The 14856-nt window shown below is 38.9% G+C and overlaps 1 protein-coding gene across 7 annotated transcripts in view; it reads right to left on the bottom strand.

The window, feature by feature from the left end:
- Nucleotides 1-14856, bottom strand: part of CTNNA2 (catenin alpha 2) — a 966176-nt gene that overhangs the window by 269327 nt on the left and 681993 nt on the right. For all 7 annotated transcript variants that reach the window (XM_047068620.1, XM_047068618.1, XM_047068619.1 and 4 more), the window contains one exon: nucleotides 1213-1293. In XM_047068620.1, coding sequence (XP_046924576.1) covers nucleotides 1213-1293 — 81 coding nt within the window. The remainder of the gene's footprint in view (nucleotides 1-1212; nucleotides 1294-14856) is intronic.

Raw genomic sequence — 14856 nt, 5'->3', positions numbered from 1 at the left:
CAATGTTTTATTCTCTCTCATTTTAAGGTAAAATAAGGAAATGCTTCCCCACAAGGACTTGTTAGTTGGACAGACTAGAGTCTTCATATTCGAGAACTAATTGTGATTTTTCTGGAGAACATTAGCTCAAGCATGTTTATCCCTACAGGTGATAACCTGAAGAGAGCGAAGAAGCTCCCCAATAGTAATTAGAAGGGGTTTCTTTCTCCCATTCAAACCATTTCCAACATGTTCCTTGGTCATTTTTGCTTAGGCACCTGGCTAATGTTTTCTGTACTTGACATATAATAGCAGGGACTGCTAGATGCAGCCAGGCCGGTCTAGCTGTTCCAGATGCAGAAAGTAAGAGTGTTGTTGCCTCAGGGAACTGGTTGGTTCTATCTGAGGAACACAGTCAACACTAAATGAATGAGATGGATAGATGCAAAAGCTACCAGCAGGACACAGGACGCCTCTTAGGCAGAAATCAAACAGGGATTTCATTGTAACTTGATGGATGGTTTAAGTCTTCTACAGAAAGAACACTACCAAAGAAAGTGGGGCTCACCATGGAAACAAAATAAGGGTTACAAGACCATAGGGTTACTAGTGTTGCTATAGCACTTACAAGATGAAATGGGGCCCTGACCAGAGATTTTTTTCACACCCAAAAATAGACCCATCGGACTAATGATACCATTAGCCATTCAAATCATCCAACTAGCTTTCCTTGCTTTGGTTCCTTGCTTCTGAACCATCTGATAAGCAAACATTCCCCTGGTGATTTGTGTCACCAAATGGAATACACAGGGTCAGAGATCTTAATTAGCCCATCAGATTAAGAGTTGTGTTTTTCATTAACCATTAGCATTCTGCTTTGGAGTTGTGATATCTAAGAACCAGCAGAAATGAGAACCTGGCTCTTTGCATATCTGGATCTGGAAAACTGAAAAACAGATGTAGAAGATAGTGAATTCATCAAGTCTCTACCTGGGAAGACTGTTTCTGGGCAGTGAGCATGCTGTCTCTTCAGAGGGTGTTTTCACCACACCTCCTGAGGCTGTCACATCTGTCCGCTCAGCAGACACTACCTTGTTCATGAAATGCTTTTGTGTATGTGTAGATGCTATAAAGAATAGCAACCTGAATGCCAGCAGAAAGTGCCCTGAAAAAGGACATTCTTGGAAACCACCACAAAGTACCATGCATTTAAAATAAGAACAAAAACAGTACCTGTCTCCTTAGGTCTCTTGTTTTCTTGGTCATCTTATCAATTGCAATGTTTAGAGGATCTCCTTTTTCTTTTCTTCCAGTCTATTAACAGAAAAGAAATAATATCTGATTTAGAAAATTCAATGTTAGAGACGTGGAAAATGTTTTTTTAAAAAATTCGGAAACACACAGAAACACACTTGACGGGTAGAATACAAACAAACAAACAAACAAAAAGACAGAGAGATTCTTTTCAACACACAGCTAACATGATTTGTCTCTAAAATTGGTTTTCTCCAAAACAAAAATTTGAATTGTCGAAAAACAATATATTCTGAGGATGGTTTACACATGTCCATATTCAACTTCATGCAAGCATGTTTTCCTCCCTCTCCAGACATTTATGAATTAAGTAAACACAGCAAGGATGTTTGTTTTTGCCTTCAAATACATTTTTTTTTCTTCTCTCTCACATAAGGACACTTCTGAATAGGAAATGATTGAGATGATAAAAACTAAATTCAGAAAGAAATTTAAAATAAATTACCAGAATTCAGAGTTTCTAACATACCAGCATATATACCAATATATACCAATATACCAATATTTTCTACACCACATTGTAACTTTCATATCAAAGTCAAAGAGACGTTCTACTAGAAAATAATAGTGTTTGTAATCTCTGTTCTGTCATGCACTGGTATGTTAAATATGATAATAAGGAACCCACAGTTTGAAATCATAAGGAAAACATCTCTTATGACTCCAAGAGGCAGAGGTAAAAGCAAAACAAACAAATGAAAAATCCAAAACCTCTTCTTTTTCACTTGGAAGTTTGAAGTTTCAGTAATAGTTTCTTTTTTTTTAATTTTCCTTTGTGTTATCTCTTTTTTTTTTTTTTGATGGCTGTAGTAAAACAATTAAACCAAAGAGAATTACCATTATCTTTTTAAAACCACAGCAGCAACAAAATTCCCATGAATGAAAAGCTCTACATAACTTTAAGGATGGCATTATGTACCCTTTAAGAGAAAATTGTTTTCAAAAGCTTTGTCAAGTCTATTACATTATCTAACCTTTAGTCAAATACCCTGAAAATTAATTAATTATTAATTTATTTACTTTTAAAGTTTATTTATTTTGAGAGGGAGGGTTTTGTATGGGGGTAAGGCAGACAGAGAGACAGAGAGAGAAAGAGAGAGAGAGAGAGAGAGAGAGAGAATGAATCCAAAGCAAGCTCCGCACCTGTCAGTGCAGAGCCCAATATGGGGTTCAAACTCACAAATTGTGAGATCATGCCCTGAGCCGAAGTTGGACGCTCAACTGACTGAACCACCCATGCGCCCCCTGCAAATTTATCTATTTATGGTCTTACTGGCGAGTCAGTTCTTGTTCCGTATTCAAGTCTCTGCAGAATCATATAGGTCTCTGTAGTAATTGGTAATACGATGTAATGATAACAAGATAGTGTTTTGAGGATCCAGAGAAATTACCATTCTAGAGATTCCTAGATATACTCTTCCAGCGACAAAATCCTGGATGCATAAAGCTGAAACATACACATCAGATCTACTTAAAAGGAGAATTAAAGCAGCCATTTTTTTCTGCAACTTGCTTAATTTTTTTTTTTCTGAACAAATGTCTGATGTCTAAATTGATATGGCTTTTATTAAAAAGCCATCACCAGGACACATGTGTATCTATTTTTAATCATCTAAAATCTTGCAAATCCCCATCTCTTTTCCATTCCCTAAACTCATCATCTGACCCTTGTGTATGTATACACTGAAGTTTATAAGTAGAAAGCGCTTAAAATAAAGTGGTAACATTTTACAATGTTCAAATATTAGCATACAAATAGCTCCAAGGAAAGGAAAAGTATTTGGAGAAGAACACTGTGCTGCTTTATCTGTGGAGGGATGCCGGTTACACAGCAAGTGGGACTTTGGTGCCCTGTCTCCATATCCAGCTGAGCCACAGGTGTAGCACCCAGAGCTGCTTATTTTCTCTTTGGCTTTTGCTTTTTTCGCCATTAAAATACGGGGCAGTTTTGAGACAGTCCAGACCATGACCATTCTGAAAACCACAGATTTCCTATGCCCTTTCCACTTATGAGAGTAATGAAAACTCACTTTGAGAAACTAACAGTTATGAGTTTGGTCTAAAATGTGGCTATGAGAGAAGGAGACTGGATCACTGAAACTTCCAATGTGAAAAAACAAAAAGATCAAAAGAGTGTGGAGATAAAGATTGATTACTGAAAATAATACTAAGTGTCAGACACTGGTATCGTTTTATCCTGCCAGTGGCATTCCATTATCATCACTTTACAAAAGAAAAAATAAAACCAGAGCAGATGTGGGATTAGGGAGAGGGCGATAAGGCACTCCCCTCAGGTTAGGGGGCACCATAGAACCCAGTAATCAAGATATATAATATTTTAACTCAATATTTTCAAAAAATCAAATTAATGCCAAAAAATCCATGTTGAACAAATATCAAAATTTTGAATAAAAGCAGGATCCAACAGGACCAGGTTTAGGTTAAGGTGAGTGAGGTAAGCCATGTAGGTCAGATATCATTTCTTAATTTTAAATTTAAGAAAATTGGGGATGGGGATGAAGGAGTGCACTTGCCATGATGAGCACTGGGTAATGTATGGAGGTTTTGAAACACTATATTGTATATCTGAAACTAACATCACACTGTATGTTAACTAACTGAATTTAAATAAAAACCTTTTAAAAAAGGCAGGGAATGGGGCGCCTGGGTGGCGCAGTCGGTTAAGCGTCCGACTTCAGCCAGGTCACGATCTCGCGGTCTGGGAGTTCGAGCCCCGCGTCAGGCTCTGGGCTGATGGCTCGGAGCCTGGAGCCTGTTTCCGATTCTGTGTCTCCCTCTCTCTCTGCCCCTCCCCCGTTCATGCTCTGTCTCTCTCTGTCCCAAAAATAAATAAACGTTGAAAAAAAAAAAAAAAGGCAGGGAATGTATTTATACTAAAACCAGAATAAATCATTGTTTACCTAAAGTTCAAATTTAACTGAGTATCTTATATTATTATGTGCTAGACCAGGCAACCTTACCCTCAGGGGTAATAGTGATGTTCAAGATTGTAACTAGGGTTGTTACAGATACATATAGAAAGGCTCCAGTGCCTTATTCTGTGAAAAGAAGGGCAACATGGGATTCTGTGTCCCATTTGGCATCAATAACCTGTAACCGCAAAGCATATTTCATTACATGTGAAGCATCATTTTGGTCACAGTAAGAGACTCACAAAAAGTGGTATCTATGATCCTCATGCTCAAGGAGCTCCTAATTCTGGAGAGTAAAGCAGAACATGAAATTAAGAATACTGACAACTATGCAGAAACTAAAACTCTAACAGGCCAAATTAACTGCTCAAAAGAGGAAGATGTTGCATTTGAGAAAGTCAAGAAATCTCACAGAGGAGTGGGGAGATTTAGCTACACTTCAAGACCTGGGTAAGATCTGAATAGGAAAGAGGGTGGTACTTGAAGGGAGGACAGGGTAGCAAAAATAGAGGCATCCAGTCAAGAAACATCAATGTGGGTTCTAGGAGGACAGTGAGTGGAATTGGCCAGTATTTTCTCCATGATGTGAAGTAATAGGTTTGATGAGTTGCAGAGACAGACAGGATACTTTTATAAGAGCTGCTTTATAGTGTGATTACTGCCAACCATATTTTGATCTGCAAAGTCAAAGGATCTCTGGTGACATTAGCATTCTATGTCACTGTGTTGTCAGGATTCTGTTTGTGTAATATTTGCAATCCTTTGTTTCTCCAGCTTCAAATCTTTGGCTGAAGACAATTAAATAAAATACAGATGACTTGGGTGCCATATTTGTTCTATTTAAAAAGGCTGGGAAATGGCAAAACAAGGCCTAGAACTTTGGAAATTTTGGCCACTGGCTTAAGATGTTAATTCATTGGCCCTTTGTTGGCTATAGTTTCTTTTTTTTCCCCTTTTTTTAAATATAATTTATTGTCAAATTTGTTTCCATACAACATCCAGTGCTCATCCCAACAAGTGCCCTCCTCCATGGCTCTAATTTCTTTAAATAAGGTATGTGTGCAGGAATAATAGTAATGGATCTTAATGCTCAGATTAACATAGCAAATGGGGACTAGCAAACCATCACTCCATGCCTCTATTAGGTTGGCATGTGGAAATACTTTTAAATTATCAACTTAAATTGGACAGGAAGCCAATCACCAAGAGAGACAAAAAGAAAAAAAGAAAAAAAAAAAGTCTTGCCTCCTAGTGGCAGCCATCCATTATTAGGCTCTGTGATCTTAGACTAACAATTTGCCCATTTTTTACGTCTGAGTTTTCCCATGAACACAGTGGATAGTGCAATATATGTCCTGCCTTTTCACCAGGTTAGCAGGACAATCAATCATGATGTCAATGTGCTGGAAACAATAAAAGGCATTAACAGTATTCAGGGTAATTAGGAAAGTATTTTTGCTGTGGAAAAAAATGAGAAAATTGATTTGGAAACTATGTAGAAACTATTTTTGGGTTACCTGGATTTCTGCTTTCTCCACTCAGGCAGATAACGTATGAATGAAAACTTTGCCAAAAAGGAGGATTCCTAAAGGAAAAACTATTTCCCTTTAAGGAAGAAATATTTGGGACACTTCATTTTAAATAGATAACTAATGTGAAATATTTCTAAGAGGTGAAATACGAGGCAGAAACTCCAGATAAATGTATTTTCCATAACAGGTTATTGAAAATATTTGTTAAATATCGAAGGATTTGATCATCTTAAACAAATTCTAGTTCCCAGGGAATCAACTAGGAGCCTCACCCAGCTCTTTTTCCCTCACCCTCCAAGCTTATAAGCTAAAAATAGTTTAAGAAACTGAAGTGAAAGGAGACCTATATCCTCATTGTGACATCATCGCCAAATAATAAAACAAAAGTTGTCTTAAGTCACTCATTCAATTACTCCCTGACTTTGCTAAAGAGACAGAAACAAAAACCAGTCGTAAGGACTCTGTGCCAATGGCCATCTAAGTGATCTGGCAACTTCTCTAGACCTTCAAACTATCATTTGTCCAACAAAGGGGCCAGAGACAAGTTACAGAACCAGGAAATATGAGAGTCTGAAAAACCATCAAGGGGGCACCTAGGTGGCTCAGTCGGTTAAGCGTCTGACTTCTGCTCAGGTCATGATTTTGCAGTCCTTGAGTTCAGAGCCTGGAGCCTGCTTTGGATTCTGTCTCCCTCTCTCTCTCTGCCCACCTCCCCACTCATGCTCTGTCCCTCCGTGTCTCTTAAAAATGAATAAATGCTAAAAAATTGCTATCAATAAAAAAAGTCAAGAATATAGCCCTCATTACACAGAAGCTCTCAGGGCACTGCAGAAGAGGCTGGGTGGTGGCAGTCAGTTGGGGCTTTCTCATCTCTGAAATGTGGATAATGTTTCCTCTGTGAGAATGCTGTGAACGTTAAGAGAAATAGAATCTGTAAGAGTTAACAGAGTCCCTAACCCAGACTAGGTAACTCAGTCCGTGTTGGTTTCCTCTCCTTCCCCACCCTGTGGCTCCCCTCATATGTGAGAACAGGGTCCAGAGAGATGAACTGATTCTGATCACCTAGCTAGTTAGTGTCTGACCAGAACCTCCGTCTTCCCATTCCAAGGATATTCCATTTTATGTCTAAACTATCTTCCATTTCTAAAATTCGAGGATTCTGTCATTTTCTAGAATTTCATTTGTTTCCATTCTAAGGTTACCAAAAAAAAAATTTAAAAATAAAAATTCTCAGTTTGAGTTAAACTTCCTTTGTCATATTTTGTCCACGGATCTTATGTGCCTTTCTCAGAGCCACTCCCCACTTGCCTCCTTTGTCTTCACCTGCAGAGAGTGGATCTACAATAGAGAGAGCCATTGAATAAATACTGTTATTTAAAAAAGAAGAAGAAGAGGAGGAGGAGGAGGAGGAGGAGGAGGAGGAGGAGGAGGAGGAGGAGAAGGAAGAGGAGAAGGAAGAGGAGAAGGAGGAAGACAGGCACCAGTATTCTCTCGCATTGCTCCAGGCGCTTTCCTAGTTGCCATCTGTTGTGCTAGGGAGGTGCATGATTATTAAACTTTATTTGTTTTAGTCTTTGGGCTCTATTTTACAAAACACATTTGGAGTCAATCCATGGCTTGAACTGACGGGAGGAAAAGGAAATGAATTTCCTCATTTGGATTTTTATAGGGGATCCTTTATTCTCCCATTCTCTGGCTCTGAACTCAAGTCCTGTTTGCCAAAGTATCAGATGCTGTCAAGGAGACGTTCATAGTTCCATTTAATCCTACACAGAAAGATTAATAGAAATTTTGACTTTCACAATTAGTCTTCAGGAAAAACTCAGTATTTTAGTTCAGTAACTTGCTTATATTATCCTTTGCTTCTTTGGGAAATAAAAGTCCCTCTACTTTAGATAAGGGTTTTCTTTTTTCTTCTCTTTTTTACTATATTAATATCCATCACCATTTCTGAAATAATGAAGATATGTGCCATATACTTATATGATATGCTGAATATTATACAAGTGATACTAACTCCCTAATTTATAAACAAAAAAATTAATTTTTTAAATTTCCAAAATGGAATATTTATTTAAAGCCCATTCCTCATCCTACCCTAAACACATAATTCAATACAAATGGTCCCTCATGGAGGGACATGAGAATATAAATCTATCATCTCAGTGCTTCCCTCAGATCCATGGCTTCTTGTGAGTTTCAGGGCATGACATTAATGTTGGAAATGGTGTGAGAAGCAGATGTTGATCACTCTTTTCCTTTTTCTCAAAGGTACCTGCCAACTTGATTGAATGTATGAGAAATCTTCAAAATATCAGATAGATGTGACTCTAATATATTAAATGTGTGGGGAGATAATCAAATGCCTAGTCTTCAAATTGTTGTTATTTGAAAGAAGTGGGAGTCAAGATCATCACAATGGCAGAAAGCGGTAATGGGCCACGTACTTTATATCCAACATATTTTCCTGTCATTTAAACCTATAATTTAGACAACTGGGGGGAAGAAAAAAAATTATCTATTGATTCAGCAGTCATCCTATCATATTTGGAGGGTTGCCCATCTACCCTCAAAACCTGCATATAGGAATCATATTCTTATTACAAATAGGACCATTATTTATGGAAGCTTGAACATTTCATAATACCTTTATATTATGTGTAAATCACAGTCTGAGATTGTAGATATTTCTAAACATTTCTCTTGGGAAAGAAATAGGTGATATCTCTCTAGAATGGATAAAAGTTTAGCAGTGTCCACAAATCAAACCCATGATCAGGACACTTTCCAGCTTTCCTGGAACCTGGGATGAGTTGAGAGGTAGAGATAAAGGTAGAGAGGAAACAAAACAAAACAAAACAAAACAAACTGATGACAATGTGTCAGGGGAAAAATGTATCTGACACTTCTCTGAGAACTTGTCAGTGCCCAAGGAAAGGATCATCAACATATACGAATATCAAGATGGCATTATTGGTAAGACCCCCAGACCCTATTTATTGGCCCAACAATATCAATATACACATTGGACATATTTTCATTATATACCTTCATACTTTCCATTATATACTAACTTGTAAAGTAACACTTCATGTTACTTGTTTTGCTTATTACACTGTCCTTAGCACCTGTTCCTGGCACATAATAGGCATTCAATAAATTTTATTAAATCAATGAATGAAACATACGGGCTTCCAAATCCAGTTGCACCTAAAGCCAAAGTGTCTGTCAATGGATTTCCTGCTGTCATGAGTGCATCAATTCCCTCATGTTTCTTTATGTTGGGTTTCTCTTGGCTACAACCAAAAAAGTCCCAACTAAATCAGAGACATTAAAATACCAGATCGAAATAATCTGAAGGCAGGGTGGTAGAAGGGGCCCTACAAGGCCCCCAATGGACACAGCCCAGAGCACTCCCTGAGACCTCACGCCTTTGTTTCACTCACAGAATTTTCCCTAACACTAATTTCTGTCAAAGCTCTAAATCCTAATAAAAGCCAATTAGTCAGTAGTCTTGAGAATTTGTCCATCACAAAGTATCTAAGATTTCTGCTTTCCCTCAAATCTTTCTGCCCATAGAACCCACCTAACCCAGGATAGGTCTGTAGCATCACATTTCCCTCCCTCATAATCCTCAGTATGGCCTGTCAACACCAAGCTTTCACTTCTGAGGGTCAGTCCCTTAGTTCTTATTTAATTCTTACTGGATCCTTGCTTTCTACTAAACTTGGGCCTTTATTTTAAATTTTCAGAGTTGGATCTCCTTCTTGTAATATTCCACTTCTCTATACAATTTGTTCTTTCTGAGCAAACTTTTTGACTCATGTTAGTACCTAGATGAAAGAGGCCATTCTCTCTTCAACCATTTGTCTAACCAGATTTTACCCATTCATTCTTCAGGAAACAGTTCAAAATCCTCCTCCTCTAGAAAGTGTTTCTAAACTGATCTAGCTCTTAAAGATCTTCCCCTCTTTTGAGCATACCCTTCAACCAGATACTGTGTCAAATAATGCAGACATTAACAATTTACCATTCTGCATTACCTATTAAGTTTTCATGTGGTTGCAGAGTAGAATCTGAGCTTTTTGTGGGTGGTGAATGTCTGAACTTTCTCCTGGAAAACTTAGCATGAAACTCCTAAGAAGTGCCCCAGAAATATTTGTTTATGTATAGAAAAATGGATGCTCCGAGTAGGCACCTGTGGATAGGAAGAAGGTATGCAAGGGATGAATGATTTGGAAAATGTGGGGTCCTAAAAGTAAATTTCACCTATTTTACAATTTTCTGATCAAAACCTTAGGGAGTGCTTGGCACCTGTGTAATGTTACACTTCTTGCTCTTTTACTTATTCCATCAACACAGGTGTAGTCCTCAATGATTATCTGCCAGACAACCCTGCACAAAAGACATATTTCATCAAAGCCCCTAGCTCCCCACCTTGGGTTAATTAACCTCACATTCCTTCAAAGCCTGTGAGAGACCATGAATTGGGAAAACTGCTAAAAAATGCCATTTTATCTTTACAGTTGAGATGAAAGTAGCCAAGGAGAAGTGCAAATTTCTATTGATTTTATACACACAGAAAAACACATATATACCCATACTAAATAAATCATTTAAATTTCAGTGGAATTTAAACTTCCACTTCAGTTTTAAGTGCATCGTCCCCCAACCATTCAGTTAAAGTTAAAGCTATCCAACACTTAAAGGATCTCTGGAGTATGGCGTTTTCTACCATCTGAAATGGAGGTCAATAACTGTGCCCACATTGTTGAGAGTTCACAGAAATCAGAAAATGCTCATGAAGAGGGTTACCTTATTTATGGAAAGTCTATCAATGCAGAGCCCTTTTGCCGTAATCTACCTGTGCCTCATCTTAACCATGTATCAGGGGCCAGTTCATGTTGCAATTCCTTTATCACACCTTCCTGACCTCTCAGTTCATAGGAGCCCATTGTCCTCTGAGTAACTGCAGCCATCTATATCATTACCTTTATCATCAAAAGGGCCATTTGTTTGGTATTTTATGAACAATTCCCACTCAGGCAACACTTAACATATCGTGTAAATATCTTGCACTGTTAAGTGAATTTCATGTATCACACTCTAAAGGTAAAATACAAATATACAGATGCATCATTATGATACTGTCTTGTTCAGAAACTTGTCATGATATAGTCATGTATCTGTTCCTTCTTCCCAGTAGGATGCACAGGAGCTTAAGGACAGTGTATTAGTCAGCTCAGGCTGCCAAAACAAAATGCCATAGACTGGGTGGTTTAATAAACAGAAATGTATTTCTCATAGTTCTGGAAGCCAGAGTCCAAGACCAACATTCAGAAGGTTTGGTTTCTTGTGAGGGCACTCCTCGTGGCTCACACACATCTGCCTTCTCACTATGTCTCGCATGATAGAGAGTAAGCTGGCTCACTGGTATCTTTATAAGGGTACTAATCTTTTCATGAAGGCCTTACTCTAATACCTCATTTAAATCTAATTACTTCCCAAAGGCCCATTTCCAAATACCATCACACTGGGGTATCCATCAACATATGAATTTTAGAGGTACTTATCAGTCCATAGCAGACAAGAAGTTGTCAGCCAATTACATGTCCTTGGAACTCTGAAAATTCTTACACAGTGTCTTGTGCAGACTAGGTGTTAAGCAAATTAGAAATAGGTATAGATATGTACATACAAATATGTATTGAATATAAATGAAGTAATCAGTAATCTGGTTGTTTGACATGACTACATGACATGGATCTTTGGCAATAAGGCTACTTTTGTGCAGAGTTAGTGTGGAAGGGTAGCTGTATCTTCACCAACAGTAGAGTAATATTGCTGCCAACTCTCTTTGCACACTCATTCTCCTCCTTCCCTGTTCAAAAATCTCACCTAAGCAGGAAGAAGATGGAAATCAAAGCCTTCAGTCACATGCACAGAATTAAGATACACACACTTGGCACAAGAAACATACAATTAGTAAATGACTTTGACCAAATCCTTCTCTCAGAATAGTGGGAGGTGAAGGTAGGCAAGCTTGAGGACACTAGATACAAAAAGGAAAAGGGGTTTCATGAAATGGTGCTTCTAAGAGATGAGCATAACCCTGACTGGGACAAAGAAGCAGGCCAAAATAGAGAATACCTGGAACCCTTCTCTTGGCCAACCTACTGCAAAGGAAAGGGAAGAAGTTTCCCAGGGAACACTGGGAAGAGGAAACTCATGGTTTGAGAGTGCTGAGTACTTTCTGCATGCCCAGGGGACTCCAAAGAGGTTTCCTTACACGCTTGAGAATGAAGCCTTTTTCCCCTACCCAAATCAAATCTCACTTCTTTGGGTCTTTGCGAAAGCCTGTGAAGACTGCCTCCCCCTGCCCTCTCCAATCTCACCACCACCAACCTTGGCACACTCTCCTTCCTCTCATGCCCCCTCCAAAAGGCCAGCAGCCACATAGATCTTGGTACCTTTAAGTCTTAGCACTGGGAGGAACTAAAAGAAAATAATATTATCTGGACAGTCAGAATAACTGAAGAAATATTTTATTTATACACTAGCAAGCCCCAATCTAGAGCTGTTAACTTCATTGTTAGTCTTTTGGTGTTACCTTTTATTTTTTATGAGCAGAGCTTGTCAAGCCTTGGGCTTTTTCTCAACTTCCCAAACCCACCCCAAAGCCAGAATGGAGGTCCAGGCTGCTTCTCACATCCAGCAACAACACCCAGGGGGCAACTGCCATGTGACCAAGGGGCAAGCGCATGTATTTCCTCAGGCCTCTCTGATGCCCTTCTTCCCGAGAACTCTTGGAATTTGCCCCATAATAGAATCATCTCTTGGGACAATGGCTCATGCTTGGAACCGATGAAAACTTTATGAGGCAAATAGCATTTCTGCAGCATGATGGTTAAAAACTAAACTCAGTAGAAAGCAGGCCGAAACCTCAGAACACATGTCTCACATCGTCCCAAATATTCCTCACTATGTGGCTCCCATAAACACCATCTGCTGTGTTAATTTGTAAAGAATTACAAGGTTCTTAAAATTACACTTTGCTCTCTGTAGCGTACACTGTGTCTATTGGGGGGGGGAGGGGCAGGGAGGGTGAGTTGGGAATGAGTATCACATCTAGCCAGATACTGAGATCTTTTTCCTTCTATGCTAGGATCCTGCTGAAAGTTTGGTAGGTCTGCATGGAATTTTAAGAAATGTATCATATTCGCCCCAGACCAGCTGTAGGAAAAAAAAAAATTGAAAATAAAATACATACAAGAAAGCCTTTGCCTAGATTATAATCCTAGCATTTTCTACATTTGCAAGTTGTGTGCACATCTCCCCCTTCACAGGATGCTCATGACAATACAGTCTTTAGCTATAAGTCAAAGAGGGTGAATAGCCAAAATTGAGAGAACTTCTTGGGTGAGACTTAATTCTCCATGGCTGTAACCTGACCTCAGGGCCTCCTCAGAGCCCTCAGGTTGTCCGTACCTGAGCGTGCTTATCCCTGTCTACTCACAAAGCCAGAAGAGGAGCATCTTTGTTCCCAAACGCACATCTCTGATAGTGCATGGCTATTTTAACAGGCTACTAAAGTACACTTTAGGTGAATTAAGTTCCTGGAGAAGTTGTTGGTTAAATAATGATAAATGGTGGGGGCGCCTGAGTGACTCAGTTGGTTGAGCGTCCAACTTCAGCTCAGGTCGTGATCTCAAGGTTCTTGAATTCAAACCCCACATCAGGCTCTGTGCTGACAGCTCAGAGCCTGGAGCCTGCTTTGGATTCTGTGTCTCCCTCTCTCTCTGCCCCTCCCCTTCTCATGCTCTGTCTATCTCTCTCTCTCTCAAAAATAAATAAACATTAGATTTAGATTTTTTTTTTTAACAAAAAGAATGAGAAATGGTGGCTAGAAATGAGAAGGTCAATAAGAGGGTTTGGGGCTCAGTAATCCTTTAGCTAGAAACTATTGACGTGATGAAGTTGTTACAAACACAAATTCCTAGGTCCCTCTATTCAGTAGCTCTGAAGTAGGCTGGAAATCTTTTTTTTTTTTTTAATAAGTATTCAAAAAATTACAGACAAGCTCTATACCAACCTGACTATAATCATTTGATTAATCAAAACCTCTCCAATTGTGTGGTCAGGAATCTGCGTTTTCAGATTTTCCACCAAATTCTATTGATTGGCCAATTTGGGGAATTTTGAGTTTTACAACAATTTATTGGTTCTAAACCTGAAATAGGACCAAGGATTACAAATAAGGCAATTTGCTTAATTCTTAATGAATTAGTTACACGACCTCAAAGACATAGGTTTCTGAACCAAAGTAGTTAATTAGGAAAAAAAAAAAAACATACTGCCTGAGAAATCAAAACAACATAGACACAGTCGGCCATGTCGTTTCATTAAACGTCCCCACACAAAGAAAAAGAACACTAAGCCAGTTTCCCTGAATTCCTTTCCTGCCATTATTACATCTACATGTAGACATCAGAATAAGGCTACCTGGATATAATGAACGTAGAAATAAAGGAGGATGTTGACCTTATCAAAACACAGAGAGCTTAAGAAAATTTTCCAACACCATACACAAAGTATAAAATGGGATCCTGATCCAGGCTGATCCTGATTTCAGAGCTTCTGCTGATAAATCCAAGTCTATACTCTGCTAATTTCCCAACATTTTCTGAAAATATACTCCCGATCTCCTCTTCCTGTGGTCACAACCTCTCTGATCCTTCATTAATATACCCAGTCCTCAGAGAAGAGTTTCTCTGAGCACCCCATAATAATCTCCTGCCTGCTAACTTTGCTTCCTTCTTTATCCATCCTGAAGCAACATCTAGAAGCCAGATAAAGCCCTGCCTCTCCCTGACCACACAGCCCATGAGAATTCTCCTTTCTCTCAACCACAACAGCAATTAGTAACAGTTCTTTTCTGATGTTTAGCCATAGCTGAATTTGTCTGATTTCAGACAAATCTCTACAGAGCCTTCTTTGGGCAAGGTGGCACTAAGTGGTCTCATCCCCCATCCCTCATAGTTAGACATCTGGCTATAGATGCCTCCTGACTTCCAAGCTCTGATGAAAAAGACAGGATT

Source organism: Lynx rufus, unplaced genomic scaffold (assembly GCF_022079265.1).
Source record: "Lynx rufus isolate CCGP_SWC_20201006 ecotype Redwood Valley unplaced genomic scaffold, mLynRuf1.p SCAF_8, whole genome shotgun sequence".
NCBI lineage: Eukaryota > Metazoa > Chordata > Mammalia > Carnivora > Felidae > Lynx > Lynx rufus.
The sequence above is the reverse complement of the archived record's forward strand: the minus strand, read 5'-3'. Positions and strand labels throughout refer to the sequence as shown.